General features: G+C 31.8%; 1 protein-coding gene across 1 annotated transcript in view; it reads left to right on the top strand.

The window, feature by feature from the left end:
• Positions 1–15325, top strand: part of TMEM65 (transmembrane protein 65) — a 47233-nt gene that overhangs the window by 26390 nt on the left and 5518 nt on the right. The window contains exons 2-6 of the mRNA XM_059995162.1: positions 4793–4837; positions 7841–7908; positions 12276–12330; positions 13194–13236; positions 15101–15206. Coding sequence (XP_059851145.1) covers positions 4793–4837; positions 7841–7908; positions 12276–12330; positions 13194–13236; positions 15101–15206 — 317 coding nt within the window. The remainder of the gene's footprint in view (positions 1–4792; positions 4838–7840; positions 7909–12275; positions 12331–13193; positions 13237–15100; positions 15207–15325) is intronic.

The following is a 15325-nucleotide window of genomic DNA, read 5'->3' as shown; positions in this document are numbered from 1 at the left end:
GGATAAGGATATTTTTCTGGATATGCAATACTGGACTGACAGCTTTCTTTTTCTTTCCGTATATTCAAATCATTGTTTTCCTTTACTTAATGTGTCATTTTTTTTCCTGACTGCTTTCAATATATTTTTTTCTTTGTCATTGGTTTTCTTTATATTTATCCTACTAAGGGTTCACTGAACTTCCTGAATCTTTTGAAATTTTTGTCTTCCCTCCAACTTTGAGAAAGTTTTAGCCATTATTTATTTTAAAAGATTTTTGGGTCCTTTTCTTTCTCCTCACATTCTGGAACTCCAGTTACGCATATATTGACCTTTTGATATTTAGCCACAGGTCCCTGAGACTGGTTTACTGTTTTTCAGTCCTTTTATTCTCTTTTTCAGATTGGGTAATTTTACTGATCTATCATTATGTTCATTAATTGCTTCTTCTGTCACTTTCATTATGTTTTTAAGCCTAGCCAGTTAATTTTAAAATTTCAGATATTGAATATTTCAGTTATGGAACTTCAGTTTGTTTTTTATCATTTCTATTTGAGCATTTTTATTTTTACATCTTCGAATATAATTTTAATTACTACTTTAGATTCTTTGTCTGCTATTTCTAACATTTGAGTCACTTTAAAAAAAATTGAAGTATAGTTGATTTACAATGTTGTGTTAGTTTCTGGTGTACAGCAATGTGATACAGTTGTACATATATATGCATATTTGAGTCACTTTTGAATTGGTCTCTGTCTATTGTTTTTTATCCTGAAAATGGGTCAGGTTTTCCTGTTTGTGAAGTAGTTTTGGATTGTATACTAGTCATTGCTATTATTATGTTGCAGAGACTCTGGATTGTGTTTCATTCTTCTGAAAAATATTGACTTTTGTTTATTTGTTTTAGCATGCAGTTAATTGTTAGGCTCATATTGCAAACTCTGTCTCTTGGGCTGCAGCTCACATCTTCAGTTATTTTACCTTTAACTGAGATTTTTGGAGTTTTCCCTGTACAACCGTGGTTTACAGGTCAGCCATATATTTGAACCAAATGTGTATACAGAACTTAGGGCTCCTCCTTTCTGACTTTATTCTTTCCAGGATTCCCCTCTCAGTTTCCAGCGGCTTTGGTTACCTTGCACCCTGCCCACTACTTCTTTTTTTTTTTTTAACATCTTTATTGGAATACAGTTGCTTTACAATGGTGTGTTAGTTTCTGCTTTATAACAAAGTGAATTAGCTATACATATATATATATCCCCATATCCCCTCCCTCTTGCGTCTCCCTCCCACCCTCCCTATCCCACCCCTCTAGGTGGTCACAGAGCACCGAGCTGATCTCCCTGTGCTATGCGGCTGCTTCCCTCTAGCTATCTATTTTACATTTGGTAGTATATATAAGTCCATGCCACTCTCTCACTTCGTCCCAGCTTACCTGTGCCCGTACCCGTGTCCTAAAGTTCATTCTCTACGTTTGTGTCTTTATTCCTTTCCTGCCCCTAGGTTCTTCAGAACCTTTTTTTTTTTTTTTTTGAGATTCCATATGTATGTGTTAGCATACGATACTTATTTTTCTCTGACTTACTTCACTCTGTGTAACAGTCTCTAGGTCCATCCACTTCACTACAAATAACTCAATTTCGTTTCTTTTTATCTGCCCACTACTTCTTTAGGCCAGAAAGACTGAAGTTTTTTTATTAAGAGTTTTAGTTCGTCTACATGTTGTGGATTAGGCCAGAAGCTGTGTTAAATGGGTAGCTCATTTAGTTCCATTCTTTCTTCTAAGTGTTGATTCCTCTCCAGAATCAACCTACTTTTGGTCATTTTCCAGTGCTTTCAAATATTTATTTATAGTTATAGTTTTTCTGTGCAGGAGGCTTGGTCTGATAGAAGATTATTCAGTCAGTATTGGAAGTAGAACCAGGATTTCTTAAGCTAAAAATGGTTAGAGAATATGGTGTGGTGATGTACAATCTTAATAGTCATCTTATTTTAAAATATTTAGAAAAGAAGAGAGAAATTATGATGCATGTAACACGTACATACACACATAGAGTAACTGAAAGAACTGGTTTTTCTAACTCCAAATTCTGCTTAATAAAACAGTAGATTAGAATACATTTCCATGTAAGTGTACATAGTTTACCATATGTCAGAAGAAAAATTTTATGGTTAAGATATATATGTAGGGAAATAAAACTTTGGGGTTTATTATGACTGTTTTCAGGGAGGTTAAATTGGCAGCCATGACATTTTAAAACTTGTATAGATTGCTGAAACCTTGGGCTCTTTCCAAGATTGAGTTTTGCTGTGTGTTATACATCTAATGTTTTTAACTTCTTTTTTTTAAAATTATTTTTAAAATTTATTTATTTTATTGGTTTTATTTGTGGCTGCATTGGGTCTTTGTTGCTGCTCGCGAGCCGTCTCTAGTTGGAGTGAGAGGGAGCTATTCTTCGTTGCTGTGTGCGGGCTTCTCATTGTGTGGCTTCTCTCGTTGCAGAGCACGGGCTCTAGGCTCGCGGGCTTCAGTAATTGTGGCACGCGGGCTCAGTAGTTGTGGCTCGTGGGCTCTAGAGCACAGGCTCAGTAGTTGTGGCACACGGGCTTGTTGCTCCACGGCCTGTGGGATCTTCCCGGACCAGGGCTCGAACCCGTGTCTCCTGCATTGGCTGGTGGATTCTTAACCACTTCGCCACCAGGGAAGCCCTTTAACTTCTGATATGTATTTTCTTTTCTTTCAGTTAATGTGGTAAAGAAGATAATTTATAGTGTCAGAATCCTCAAACTGATCAATTTATGATTCACAATTTTTTATAGATACTTTCCAATAAAACTTTCACTTTCTAGGAAATGTTCCTTTCATATTTACTCTTATTACTCCTTGGGTTCTCTATGATGCAGGAAGCAAAAATCTGTGCTTTGATTTTACTTTAATCTCTGTGCCAGTGGTGTTCTTCCCTGCTCTGTCTCCTTTACTTTACATTTCTTTCTTTTTCTCTATCTTTAAAAAAAAATATTTTTCATTACCTTTAATTTTTTAATCCTTATGTGTACTTGGAAAGACAGATTAGGAATATTGGTTACATTATTTGATTTTTTTTTTCCTCTTTACCGCTACACGTTATACATTTGCCTAGCCCTTATCCTTTTGTCTTAGGAGTTGTAAAATATTTTAAATATTTTGCTCAATATGTAAGGAATTTGAAGAAGTAAAAGCAAGGACTCTGTATATTCTCATTATATTGGGAAGGTCCTGCTTGTTGAATTTTTAGGTATTTCAGGATGTTCCAGTCAACTGACAAGGACTTCTCCTCACAGTGTCAGAACTGAGTGATGATGAGAGTAATGCAACTAGGAAATAGTTCTGGTATGTAACCACTTTTGCATGTTTGCTTCACCAGAAAACTCTTTGGAAGTACAGTGGTATCTTATATTTCTTGTTAAAAATTTGGAAAACTATTCGCATGCTTTCAAAGTAGATTTTGAAGTAACAGTGCTAGTCAAAGAATGGAAAGTATATTCTAAGCAGATGTAAAATTCTACAAAGTTTTAGGATATCTTCATTTCTTAACCGTTCTAAAAAAGGAAAAACAAAACTTAAACTTGCATTCTTAGAACTTTCTGAATAATTCAGTAATTGCCTAAACTCTAGGTTTTAGCGTATTTCTTATTGTAAAGCCTTTATGATACTATATGCTTTTTTAGTAAAATAACATTTACAAATATGAATCATACTCCTTTTTATATAGCTTATTAATGGAGATTTATTTGCTTTTCCCTTTTTAAAAACTAAATTCTTCAGTTCTTATGTTGTCATAGATTATAAATAAATATTTTAGAAAATATATATCCAGTTTGTAATGAATTTCCTTGGTCCCTTCGGTTGTTTGTACTAAATCTTTAGAGCAGAGCGATCCATGGTTTGGGTTCTTCTGTGTAGGTTATCAGTTACTTCTGTTGGATTGAGTGAAGATAAAGAAGGTGGAATTCTCTGCCATTTTACCATAGCTTACTCTTACTTATAAATGGTGAGTTGTGTATTGTTATGAGATTAGGTCGGTAGATTCTTTGTAACAATTGTTAATTTTTAGATTTAATGATGGCACTTGAAGTTACTTACTTTGATGTATATACTTGGGAAAACTTTCTGTGTTTATTATGACATATAAGTAATATTGCTATTTGTTGAATGATACTCTCTCTACTCTTTTGGGTCATTTTATTGTGTAGAATATTCTAATTATCCAGTAGTATAGGTTTCAAAACTCAAAATATTCAGTATATTATCTAGGGATATTAATTAAGGAACATAACACAATCTGGTGAAGTTACTGGTGTAATACATTGCTTTAAAATATTATTTTCCTATTTTTAAAGGACATCTAGGTCTACTTGAGTATTATCAGTGTTTGTTTGGGTATATATTTCTTAAGTCATTTAGGGTTGCCATTTTAAAGAAGGGTAGCTATATTTCTGAAGTTATTTTTTTTTCCACTGTAGTTTGCGTGAACAGCCTCATTATATAGATACAAGGACTTACAAAAAACCAAAAAGCAAATGATTTACTCAGGGCTATAGGGTCCATGGTAGGCCTGTAACTAAAGCTCAGTTTTGTTTTCTAGCTTTGTAATTTAATCTATACCAAGTAATATTTCCTGTATGGATAACTTTGGTCCATTAACCTAAAGATAATTTATGAAAAACTCTGCTATTCTCTCACTTTGTAATTCTGCTGGTATTTTCTTCATTGTAATAAAATGAAGTAACTATAGTAACTAATTCTTGACCACACCCTTTCTTTCCCCTTCAGAAAAATTGGAAGCTCTACCACCCACCCCAGGACAGCTGAGATATGGTAATGGTTCTATAATTGTTAAATATTTGTGCATCTGTCTTTTGGACTTGAAATAACTGTGTTACTCATTAATAGTACAGAAATCATTCCAGATAGAGTGGATTATCCTATTTATTATGCTGAAGCAAAAAGTTTGTAAACTTGGTTTAAGACATATTACAGTATTATGGAATTTCTAAGATTGTTAACCATATCATTATTGTTTAAATATTGTTACCATCTAGAGATAGAATTATAGTAGAGGTTTTCTTAATTCCCAAGAAGAAGGGTATGTTTAGTTTGGATTTAAGTTGGGTAATTTCAGAACTAGAACTTCTAGGCTATTTTCTTTGGTGGAGAAAATACTCTGATTTGTTCTTTGTAATAAGGAGGAAAGTAAAGTTCATTTTAAACCACGAGGAAGAAGAGCTTTACAATGCTGCTGGTGTGCTTTCTTTATTACGATTGGAATAAATATTCAAGGGCTAACACCAAAGTAATGTAAAATAGTTTGGGATCTTACTATAAAGACAATGGAAGAAGAGAATTATTTAGCAGTGCGGTGAATTTGAATAGATTGTAAGTTAAAGCTAAACATTAGATGTGATTTGCTAACAACTACCGAGTTAGAGAATAATATTTCCCAAAGGAAACTGAAGAAATTGGTAGGATATCATTACATGCTGGAGAGCAAACTTATATAATTAAAATGTAGTAGCCAGTTCTTTTTAATAGTTCTTTTTACTCTCAGAGGTAGAATATAATTTGTATTAGAAATAAGTAACTTTTCCGAGATATCAAAACAGTTTAAGAATTCTTTAAGACGTTTCTTTCCCAGGTAATCTTTTTTTATTCTTCTAGCTTGGATTCATACAATCAATATCCATAGCACTGTATAATGCTATTACCATTTTGGGGGTCATATTGAAATTACCTGCTTATATGGTTGTGTTATCATACCCAAACTTCTTGAGGGCTGGTAACCAAGTATCTTTGTATCTCAAGTGCCCTGTGAAGTGTCCAGTACATGTTTATTTGACTTTCTGAAACTTACAATTTTCCTTTGGAATGAAAATAAATTTTTATTTACAGGACACATTTACTTAGGTCTAAACGTCAAAGCATAATATATTTTATAGTTCCAGGTAATTATTATAGCAGTGTAGCAACATGCCTTGGTTTTATGACCAGGTTTTTACTAAGATAGCAATTAGTCTAATCTTAAACTTAGTTTAATAACCTTAACACCTAATTTTAAGATATTTATAACTAGCCAGTTTTAGAGATGCCATCAAATTAACCCTAAAATGTTTAGTAATCCCAAAGGTTTCATAGCTACTTTGCCATATTTACATTTCAAAGATGATTGAGATGTCTGGGGAGTCTTCTCTCCAGATATACATTTAAGTAGCTCTCTTTTCACTATAAATGTTTCATATGGTGAATTTTAAAAATTTCATTATATTCTTTTGACATGTCAAATTTGTAATATGTTTTTGAAATTCTGTATGTGTTTTAGAAGCTGATTATTATAAAATTTTGAATGTCTGGTCATTAAGCAGCTGGATCTAGGCAAAAAGTCAAAGAACTAAGTCTAGACTCTTTAATTAAAAAATCCCATTTCATTAATGTGCCACTTGATTTTTATCATCTTTCATAGCTTTTAAAACAATATGCTTAAAAAAAAAAACAATATGCTTTATAATTTAAAAGATGCTGCTTTTTACCTGGGACATTCTTATATGATAACGAGAAGAACTCTGAAATGACCTAGGATATATACTATTTTCCCCCTTGATCTTAGTCTTCGACAGTGCTTGTGGGTAGAAATGTTTCTTGTTTTACTGCTTATTAGCCTTCCCTGATTGGTGTAAAGTCGTATCAAATTTTCATAACTTCTGGATTATATTTTAATTATACTTTTTGTGGACTTAACTGCATGAAAAGGAAAAAGATCTAAAGGCACGGAACACATATATAACGAATTGGTTTAAGGGACTATTTTTTGGATGTGGTATAAAACTCAGAGCCTTGATGTTTATTTTTAAAAAGTCCTCAGTTGAATGGATGTTGACTATACCTTGGCAAATTTATAGAATAACTAGAATAAAGTCTTAACTATCCCCAGCTTTTAATCTGTTTCACAGTCTTCCTTCAATTCTCTTAATCTGGAATTCTCTTCCTTTCCAAATTAGTTGTCCTCAACTTATTTAACTAATGTTTATTGAGCATCTACTGTGCACTAGGCATTCTGCAATGTGCTGAAGATGTAAATAGGAAAAAAAATAAAGCTAAATATATTTTTAAAATAGGTGTTAGTTCTTCCTAGTTACACTTCTGTTTTCTCAGGTCATTCAGATTATGTACTAGATAAATAGGGTGAGATGTGCCTTTGGTAGGAAGAGATCAAGTTACATTTTCATTTAAATCAAATATTGTTTGTTTTAGTTGGTGAAAGCTATCAGGGGTACTGATGTGTTGAGGGGGGAAAGAGGACTTTGAACACAGATGTCTAAGACAGATGAGATCATCACATTTTCCTAACATTTGTTTAAAAAATTGTTTAATGAATATAAGTGCAGATAGCTTCCCTGATATTTGATTCAGAACACTTTTTATTATTTCTAATATGGAGATCAATTTTATGGTATCAGTAGTTAGGTCTAAGAGAGAAAAAGATTGATGTCAATAGTAATTTAACAGGTAAAACATGGTACTTGTGTATTTATTTGTTCTGTCATTAACTGTATGTAATTTGTACGTGTGTGCGTTGCCAATAAGGAAATACAAAAGCCTAACACAATTAATTTTACATGTTATGTGTTTTTTATTTTGTTTTTTCCCCAGTATATCTTCCACCAAGTATATAAACAGAGGAGAAGCAGAATCTTTTGTCTATGGGGAATGGAAAGCAAATTCCAAAACTTAAATCTATTTATGAGAGTTTAATCATATAGTCTGTTTTTGTCATTTTAAAATTATAGAAATCTTAAAACATATTTTTCTGTTTTTGATGTTTTTCAGTATTCATCCACAATGCGATACCTTTCATAGGGTTTGGCTTTTTGGATAATGCAATTATGATTGTTGCAGTAAGTTCTTTCAACCCTTCTATTTTGCGTTAATAAAGAAATTAATGTGGTCTAAATTTTCCTAATAATTTACATATTGTAGCTATAAAGTTTTAATTAATATCATAATGAACAAGGCTATTTTTAACTATATTTCAGGTTAATTAGACTGTAGCTTAATTTTTAAGGCATCATATCTATTAATCATCAAGACCTTTGGTAAAGCGTTGACAATAATAAACAAATATTTATTGGGTCTGTATTATTCTGTTCTAGTTTCAACATTCTTACTAAAGAATAAAGTATGTAAAATTTTCTAATGTTATTTAATTGTATCAGCAGTTCTCATCATGTGTATGTTATTAATTAGTTCCTTGTCCAGTTTTCCCATACAGAAATGTTTTAAAGGGTGTTTGGATATACAGTCTATCCATTTAACCCAAAGATGATTTAAGTTTCAATTCAGAATACTGTGAATAATAAACCCTCCAGTCTTTGTTCCATCGTAGTGTTAAAAAGTTCTCCTTTGCTGAAGTCATTTTAATTTAAGGTTGTTTCTTACTAGTATTGTTTAGTCTCAGGGATGGCTGATTTATCTTTCTTACTCTTCTGTGACACTTTTTGTCACTAGATACCAATATTGGATCCAGATTATAAAGTCATGATGAAAATGCAGGTCTTCTGAAACTGCCCAGTGCTCTATCCACTTCTCTTCAGTGACTCAAACTTTTAAAAAGTTCTGTAAATTCTAGGTGTTTTGTAGGAGACCGCTCAAAAAAGAAATGGAATGATTTTAGGATTATTGAATGTGAGGGAAATATATTTGAGAGATGCCAGGGGTTTTTTTGTTGTTGTTGTTTGTTTTTTGTTTCGGTGTTTTGGAGGTCACATGTACTATAGATGGATATAAATAGAATATTTAGTTTCAAAATAGGGATAAAAGGGATATAGGGATATAATTTACGTTGTATGGATTATAAAATTTGCTTAAAGAATATCTAAAATTGGTTCATTCAAGAATGGTTTTCTTTGGTATGTAGTCTCACCTTATGTCCAGATTGATAAGGTGGGATCAGATACCCAGAAAGTCTAGACATTCAGCTGGTTGAGGAAACACAGGGTTCACACATCAGGAAGGCATCTTGTTCCTTAAGCAGTCACAGAAGATGCTGTAGCATGCACATAATTTGAAGGTGATAAGCACCCATTGGATACATAATTCTTTAGCAAAGTAGTCCAGTAAGAGACTCTAAAATATAATTTCAAAATGCTAGTTTTTTTGACTGATTATGACATTTTCCTATTATGTATATAAGAATCAAGTTGGCTATTTTATATATCTGTGAATATGAGAAACTTATTCAACCATACCACACTACCTTTTCTGAAATTACTAAAACCTTGAGTTGGTTAGATTATTTAAATAGTTAATGTAAATAAAATCTAATTGTAATGAAAACCCCACTATGATGAATTTAGAAGCTATAGTTTAAGGTCTGATGTGTTCTTGAATAGATTATCTGAATTAAAGCTTCTCTGTTTCAGTTTTACACTCAATATTTTAGATTCTCTTTATTGACAGCTGGTACCTCTCATTCTACCATCTTAATAATCATTTTTTTTTTCAGCTCAGTTGGGCAGACCTTAGATATTCAAATGATGAAAGACTGTCCTTGCTACAGGGAAGTGTTGAGATGATATATTTTGCATAAAGAGGGGTGCAGGGAGATTTTGAAGAGATATCAGAATAGGGAAACTGGGTAGTTTCTTAGATCTTGAATAAGACCTTCACAGTATGGTCTTATATTTCTTTGAAATAAATATCTAAAGTAACAGATATCTGTGTTTAAATACAGATACCAACAAGACAAAACAAATAGAATGACCACATTCTAAAGTCAACTTACTGTAATGTTCCTATTTTGTATTACTCAGGCCTGTGTCTCATTATTAGTGTAACTGAGAGTGGACTATTTTTCCAGGCCTGAGATGGTTGACTCTAATTCAGTAATATTTGTTTTTCTGGTTTACATTGAAATCCAGTTTCAGGAACGTATCACCCGTTGTTGTTTTTTGTTTTTTTTTTTTAACATCTTTATTGGGGTATAATTGCTTCCGTTTTTTATTTATATAGTACTGAAATAAATAATTAAACTACTGGCTTAAACCTGATTAAGAGTAATAGGTATTATATTATATTATCCTGTGATAATTGCAAAATAATTCAAGAACGGTTAAATTTTCCAAAGAGGCTTTTTAATAGACTGCTAAGACTAAAATCCATAAATAATATAACTGTAGGATCTATGAAAAGGGAAATAAGTGAACATTATTATCTTAAGAATGTTTTTCACCTTTTTTTTTAAAAAAAAAAAAACAAAACACTGATTGCCTCCAAACATTGTAGGATAGCTATGACTGAAGATAGTAAGTCAAGAAGATATTTTATTCTTCTTTTCTATCATGCCATTTGATGTTTTTCCTGTTAGGTATACTCTCTTAACTGCTACCTAGTTGTAGTCATGTAAACAAATTCCTATATAACTTCTCATAGTAGGTTTGACCTTTATTCTTGGCTGCTGTTCATACTAAGCTTTTGATTTCATAGTTTTTTATTATATTTTTATATTATTGGGATTGCTTTTTATAACTTATATTTTAGTGGGTTTTGGGGGGATTATTTTTCTTACAATTTAATTAGGATAGAGTTGATTAAAATTCTAGCATAGATTAATCATATTAAGGTGATGAACCAAGTATAACTTTAAGACAACTAGTATTAGGTTTATTTATAATTTCTACCTCACTTGTTAACATGAAATTTGATATAACTGTGGGAAAAAGGAAGGGAGTGGATAGTCCATTGCCTTCAAACCGACCTTGACTTTATGTGAGGCTTTTCATGCTGTTTGAAGGATCTTCACGTTTCTTAAATTCAACCAAATGATTAAGCACTTAAATGCTTTATAAATACATGTATTGGCAAACAGATTTTTTGGGGGTCATTTCTAATGATTCATTGCTGTTAAAGATCCTGTATTTATTTTTTTATACACTATAACTGTCAAGTGCTTCTCTTCTGTAGTAATGCTCCTGACTTTTTGGGTTCCATATATAAAGCTACTTCTTCATGCCTGTTTTCTTCTTCAGAAATCTGTTTCTTTGGGTATCTTTACAACCTTGTAACTTTAAGTGCCTGGGAAACTTTCGTACATCACGCTGTTTGGTCCATACTCTACAAGAATTATATTTTAAAGGAGTGGAATCAACAGGCCTAGGGGAAAGAAAATTGAGGAAATTAAACTTAGCTTCTCTTCAATTTTATAAATAATTGAGTAATACAATATTTCTATATTACCAGATAGGACATTCTTTTTTTTTTTTCTCCACAAATATCGTTGAGATTTGTAGGGCATTCTTTTTTTTTCTCCATAAGTACTATTGAGATTTTTTTTATGTTTTAGAAATTTTCAAGCATCAGTATTCAAGAGACCTTTTGAAAGTTAAGTCCACTTATGGCAGAATTGTGTAAGGATTGGAACTGAATTAGCACAATAGATGGTAGGATTTCTTCTTTATTCTATGTAATAATCCATTAGAATGGTTTAATCTTCTTCACTTCAGTTCCTTCTCTTTAAAGTAGAAGGAAAAATACGAGCCCCTCTTTTCTTTAGAGAAATGAGATAGACATAGAAAATCTTAAAGTCCCAATAAATTCAGTGGAAATACAGTGGAACCTCATTTTTGCTGTAGGTCTATTGTATTAAATGCTATTGTTGCTTATAAATGAATCATACAGTCTCATTACTTAATGGTTAAAGAACTAAGTGTTTTAAGGATAATTTTTGAAGTCTGATTTTTTGGGTCCCTAGAAACTGGTTTTGTCTGTCTTTTAAATCTTTTATAGGGTAAATATCAATAGTATAGTTGTATCATTCAGAATTTAAAATGTAGGTGAGTTGGTTGTCTTTGTGTTCAAAAGCATTAAAACAACTTTCTGTGGTAAGAAAATATAAATTCTAGATTATTAATGATGAATTATATTGCTATGTGTGTTGCTATTTTTTATTTTTATGAAAGCCTAATTTTAATAAATAAAATATTGATGTTATTTCTGCATGACTGCATATATTGGGTTGGCCAAAAAGTTCATTTGGGTTTTTCCATAACCTCTTATGGAAAAATCTGAATGAACTTTTTGGTCAACCCAATATTTAATAATTAAGTGAATTGCTGTAGTATATGTGTATATTTATGCATATTATATATATATAATTTTGCTGTGATAACATTGATTATTTTACCTCTTTTTATTAATGTTTTGCTATTCTTTGATAGTCACTTCAGTTTTAATTTTTAAGATTAATTTCTTTGTAATCATTTTTCAGGGAACCCATATTGAGTTATCTATTGGAATTATTTTGGGAATTTCAACTATGGCAGGTATTTAATAATAATAATGTTATTATTCCATTGTATATTTATGAAACATTTTAGTAGGTTAGGTTTAGAAGAGGATACTTTATTTGAATGAGTTTATTCACTGAGATGTCTCTTAGTTTATCTACGTAATCCTATTCCTCTACTTTTTAATTTCGTATATGTAGCATATATTTTTCTGAGGAAGTTTAGGTACTTTAAGTTAGTTAATGGGTAACAATAATCTACTAGATTGACTATATTAAAATTTTTTTTCTCTTAATTCAGTGTTACCCTAAAACCTTCCTACTCTTTTTCTCTATCAAATTATTTATTTTCAAGTTGGGCAGAAAAGTCAAGGAAGGAAATACAAGATTGAAAATCTAATTTGGTTCTGTCTCCTTCTTTCCCCCCAAATACCACTGTACTCTTCATGATGGTGACGTTTGGGAATGATTCTGTGTTGTTTTATTCTATGGAACACGTGAAGTAGATGAGTTAATGAAAGAGACATTTCCTCTCCTTGATTTTCTTGAATGTCATAGCTGTACATATAGCTTTACTCTTTAACTTTCAAGTATTCAAGTTCCCTTAAATATTATCTGAAAGTTAAACTACAAAATATTGTACAGGTGTTTTAATACTGAAACCAAAATGGAAACTGGCTGCCACATTAGAAAAAACCTACTACTTGATGGAGGTAGAATACTATAATCTCAGGAATATTGTGTTCTATTTTGGAGATCTCAAGATTCAGAGCTGTCAAATGAACTACTTTGGATATTGTCATTGTAGTTTAGAAATGTGATAACTCTTCCAGACCAGTGCTTTATTGATTTTTCTGACTTCTGTGTAATAATTCACTTGTCCATTTTTCATTTTTTTAGCTGCTGCTTTGGGAAACCTTGTGTCAGATTTAGCTGGTCTTGGGTAAGTTCATTCATTTATTCATTTGGGCATGTGTGTACTTGCTCTCTTTCTCTTCTCCATTCTCCTTTAATTGAGAAGGATTTTAAAAAGGGACATTTATTTTTGCATGTGTGTTTTATAACTAAATTTTTAACTTTAATGTTTCTAAATCAATAGCACTAAATCTTTAAACCTTTGGTGTGCATCAAATATAGATGTCTCGCTCACATCCCAGTCATGCAGAATTAGTGTCTCTGGGGATGGGACCCTGACATTTGTGTTTAATAATCTTCTCAAGCAATTGTGATATGTGCAAAATTTTTTCTAAAACTACCATAAGGTAAGTTGAATTTTCATTTACTGAAGTATTTACATGTATTTTATAAATATCTCCAAGGGTGAGACAGGACTAAAAGTAAGAACCCCTATCATTATTTCACCCCCACCCTCCTCCCACTAAACCCAAAGATAAGAAATATGGCTCAAATGTGAGGATACTGTCTGGGCATGTTTTCTAGAGAGAGGAATTTTCAGAGAATAATGGCCAAAACATACAGGGACTCGGCTAGTTTTTGCTCTTTTTATTCCATGTGGTAGGAATGATGAAACAAACTGAGGATGCCTACTTGGAAAAGGCCAGCTTTCTCTCTTTCTGTTTTTACATTCTCTCTTCTAAGCGGCAGATGGCCTGGGCTGCTTCCTGAGCTTGGGGAAGCCTGGGAAGTATAAATTAGACTAAGTTGGCATTAATTTTTGTGATAAACATATTTTCTCTTGCTCAGTCTTTGGTTCTATTTCTTCCTTTTTTGGTTCATTAGAATGGTAAGTTTTGAGATTTGGATCTGGGTCTAGTAGAGGTCTACTTAGCCCTATAATCTGGAGGAAAGCAGCTTTATATACGACCTAACTCTATATATTAGACATCTGCACTGGAGTTTGGGGCCAAAGCTAATGTTAAAAACACAGTTTCTTTGTTCTGGGCTGAAGTAAAAATTTTATATTCCTGGAATTCCTGACATAAACCTATAATGATACTACCCCTTAAACATTCTATTTCCCAGTTTCCAACATTAAGGTTAATAATGATAATATTATATAGCTACTGTGATAGCTTTCTACATTTAATAGAATGAAATGATCTAATAGATCTCTAAGACCATTTGGTTTTAGATTATATCATTAAACAATTATTTTTTTATTAGACATAAAGATTTGTTGGGAGTCTTATATTTAAGAACTACTTCTCTGCCTTTTAAAAATAGCATTAGGTAACAAATACCACATTTTATCAATCTTAGTTGCACAGGTTTTTAGAACTTAACATATCTGACATTGGGATCTATCTTATAATTGATGGTATGCATAGTTTAATTGGCAATTTTTTTTCTTTCTTACAGTTCTTAAAGTAAGATTGTATCCAATAAGCAATGGCAACTTAGAATTGATAAATACTTGAAATTGCCCTGAAAATCGTAGGCTGTTTTTCTTAGTATATCAATCTGATAAATTTTGGAAATTTTTGTTTTCTGATGATAGTTATTAACTTATATGTTAAAGTGCTTTGCTTTGAATTTGGAATAAATGTATAAATTATAAGTGTTGTAAAAATTTTTATATACCTTGAATTGTTCTTTTTAAGGTAATGGTAGAGAATAATTAAGTTAATTAATTTACCTGTATATTAAATATGTCAGTCTGAAAAATTTTAAACCAAATATATTTATACACAATGAAGATGAAAGTTGTAAAAGAATGTTTATACCATTTCTAGAGTGCCAATTACAGGTATAGAATTATCTTATCTTTGTAGTAATTAGTTTTTCCTATGTGAGGACATTGTGTTTCTCTTTAAAAACTTATATTCTGTCCTCTTGTATCTTTAAAGACTTGCAGGCTACGTTGAAGCTTTGGCTTCCAGGTTAGGCCTATCAATTCCTGATCTCACACCAAAGCAAGTTGACATGTGGCAAACACGTGTTAGTACACATTTGGTGAGTATTTTATATGGCTTATGATGGTGAATTTGGGTAGCCAGAGCAAGACACTGTATTCAGTCCCTTGAGAAATTTGAGACTAAAATTGATTTGAGTGGAATTTTTAACAGAAACTG

Source organism: Delphinus delphis, chromosome 17 (assembly GCF_949987515.2).
Source record: "Delphinus delphis chromosome 17, mDelDel1.2, whole genome shotgun sequence".
NCBI lineage: Eukaryota > Metazoa > Chordata > Mammalia > Artiodactyla > Delphinidae > Delphinus > Delphinus delphis.
This window is presented reverse-complemented; position numbering and strand designations above follow the sequence as displayed.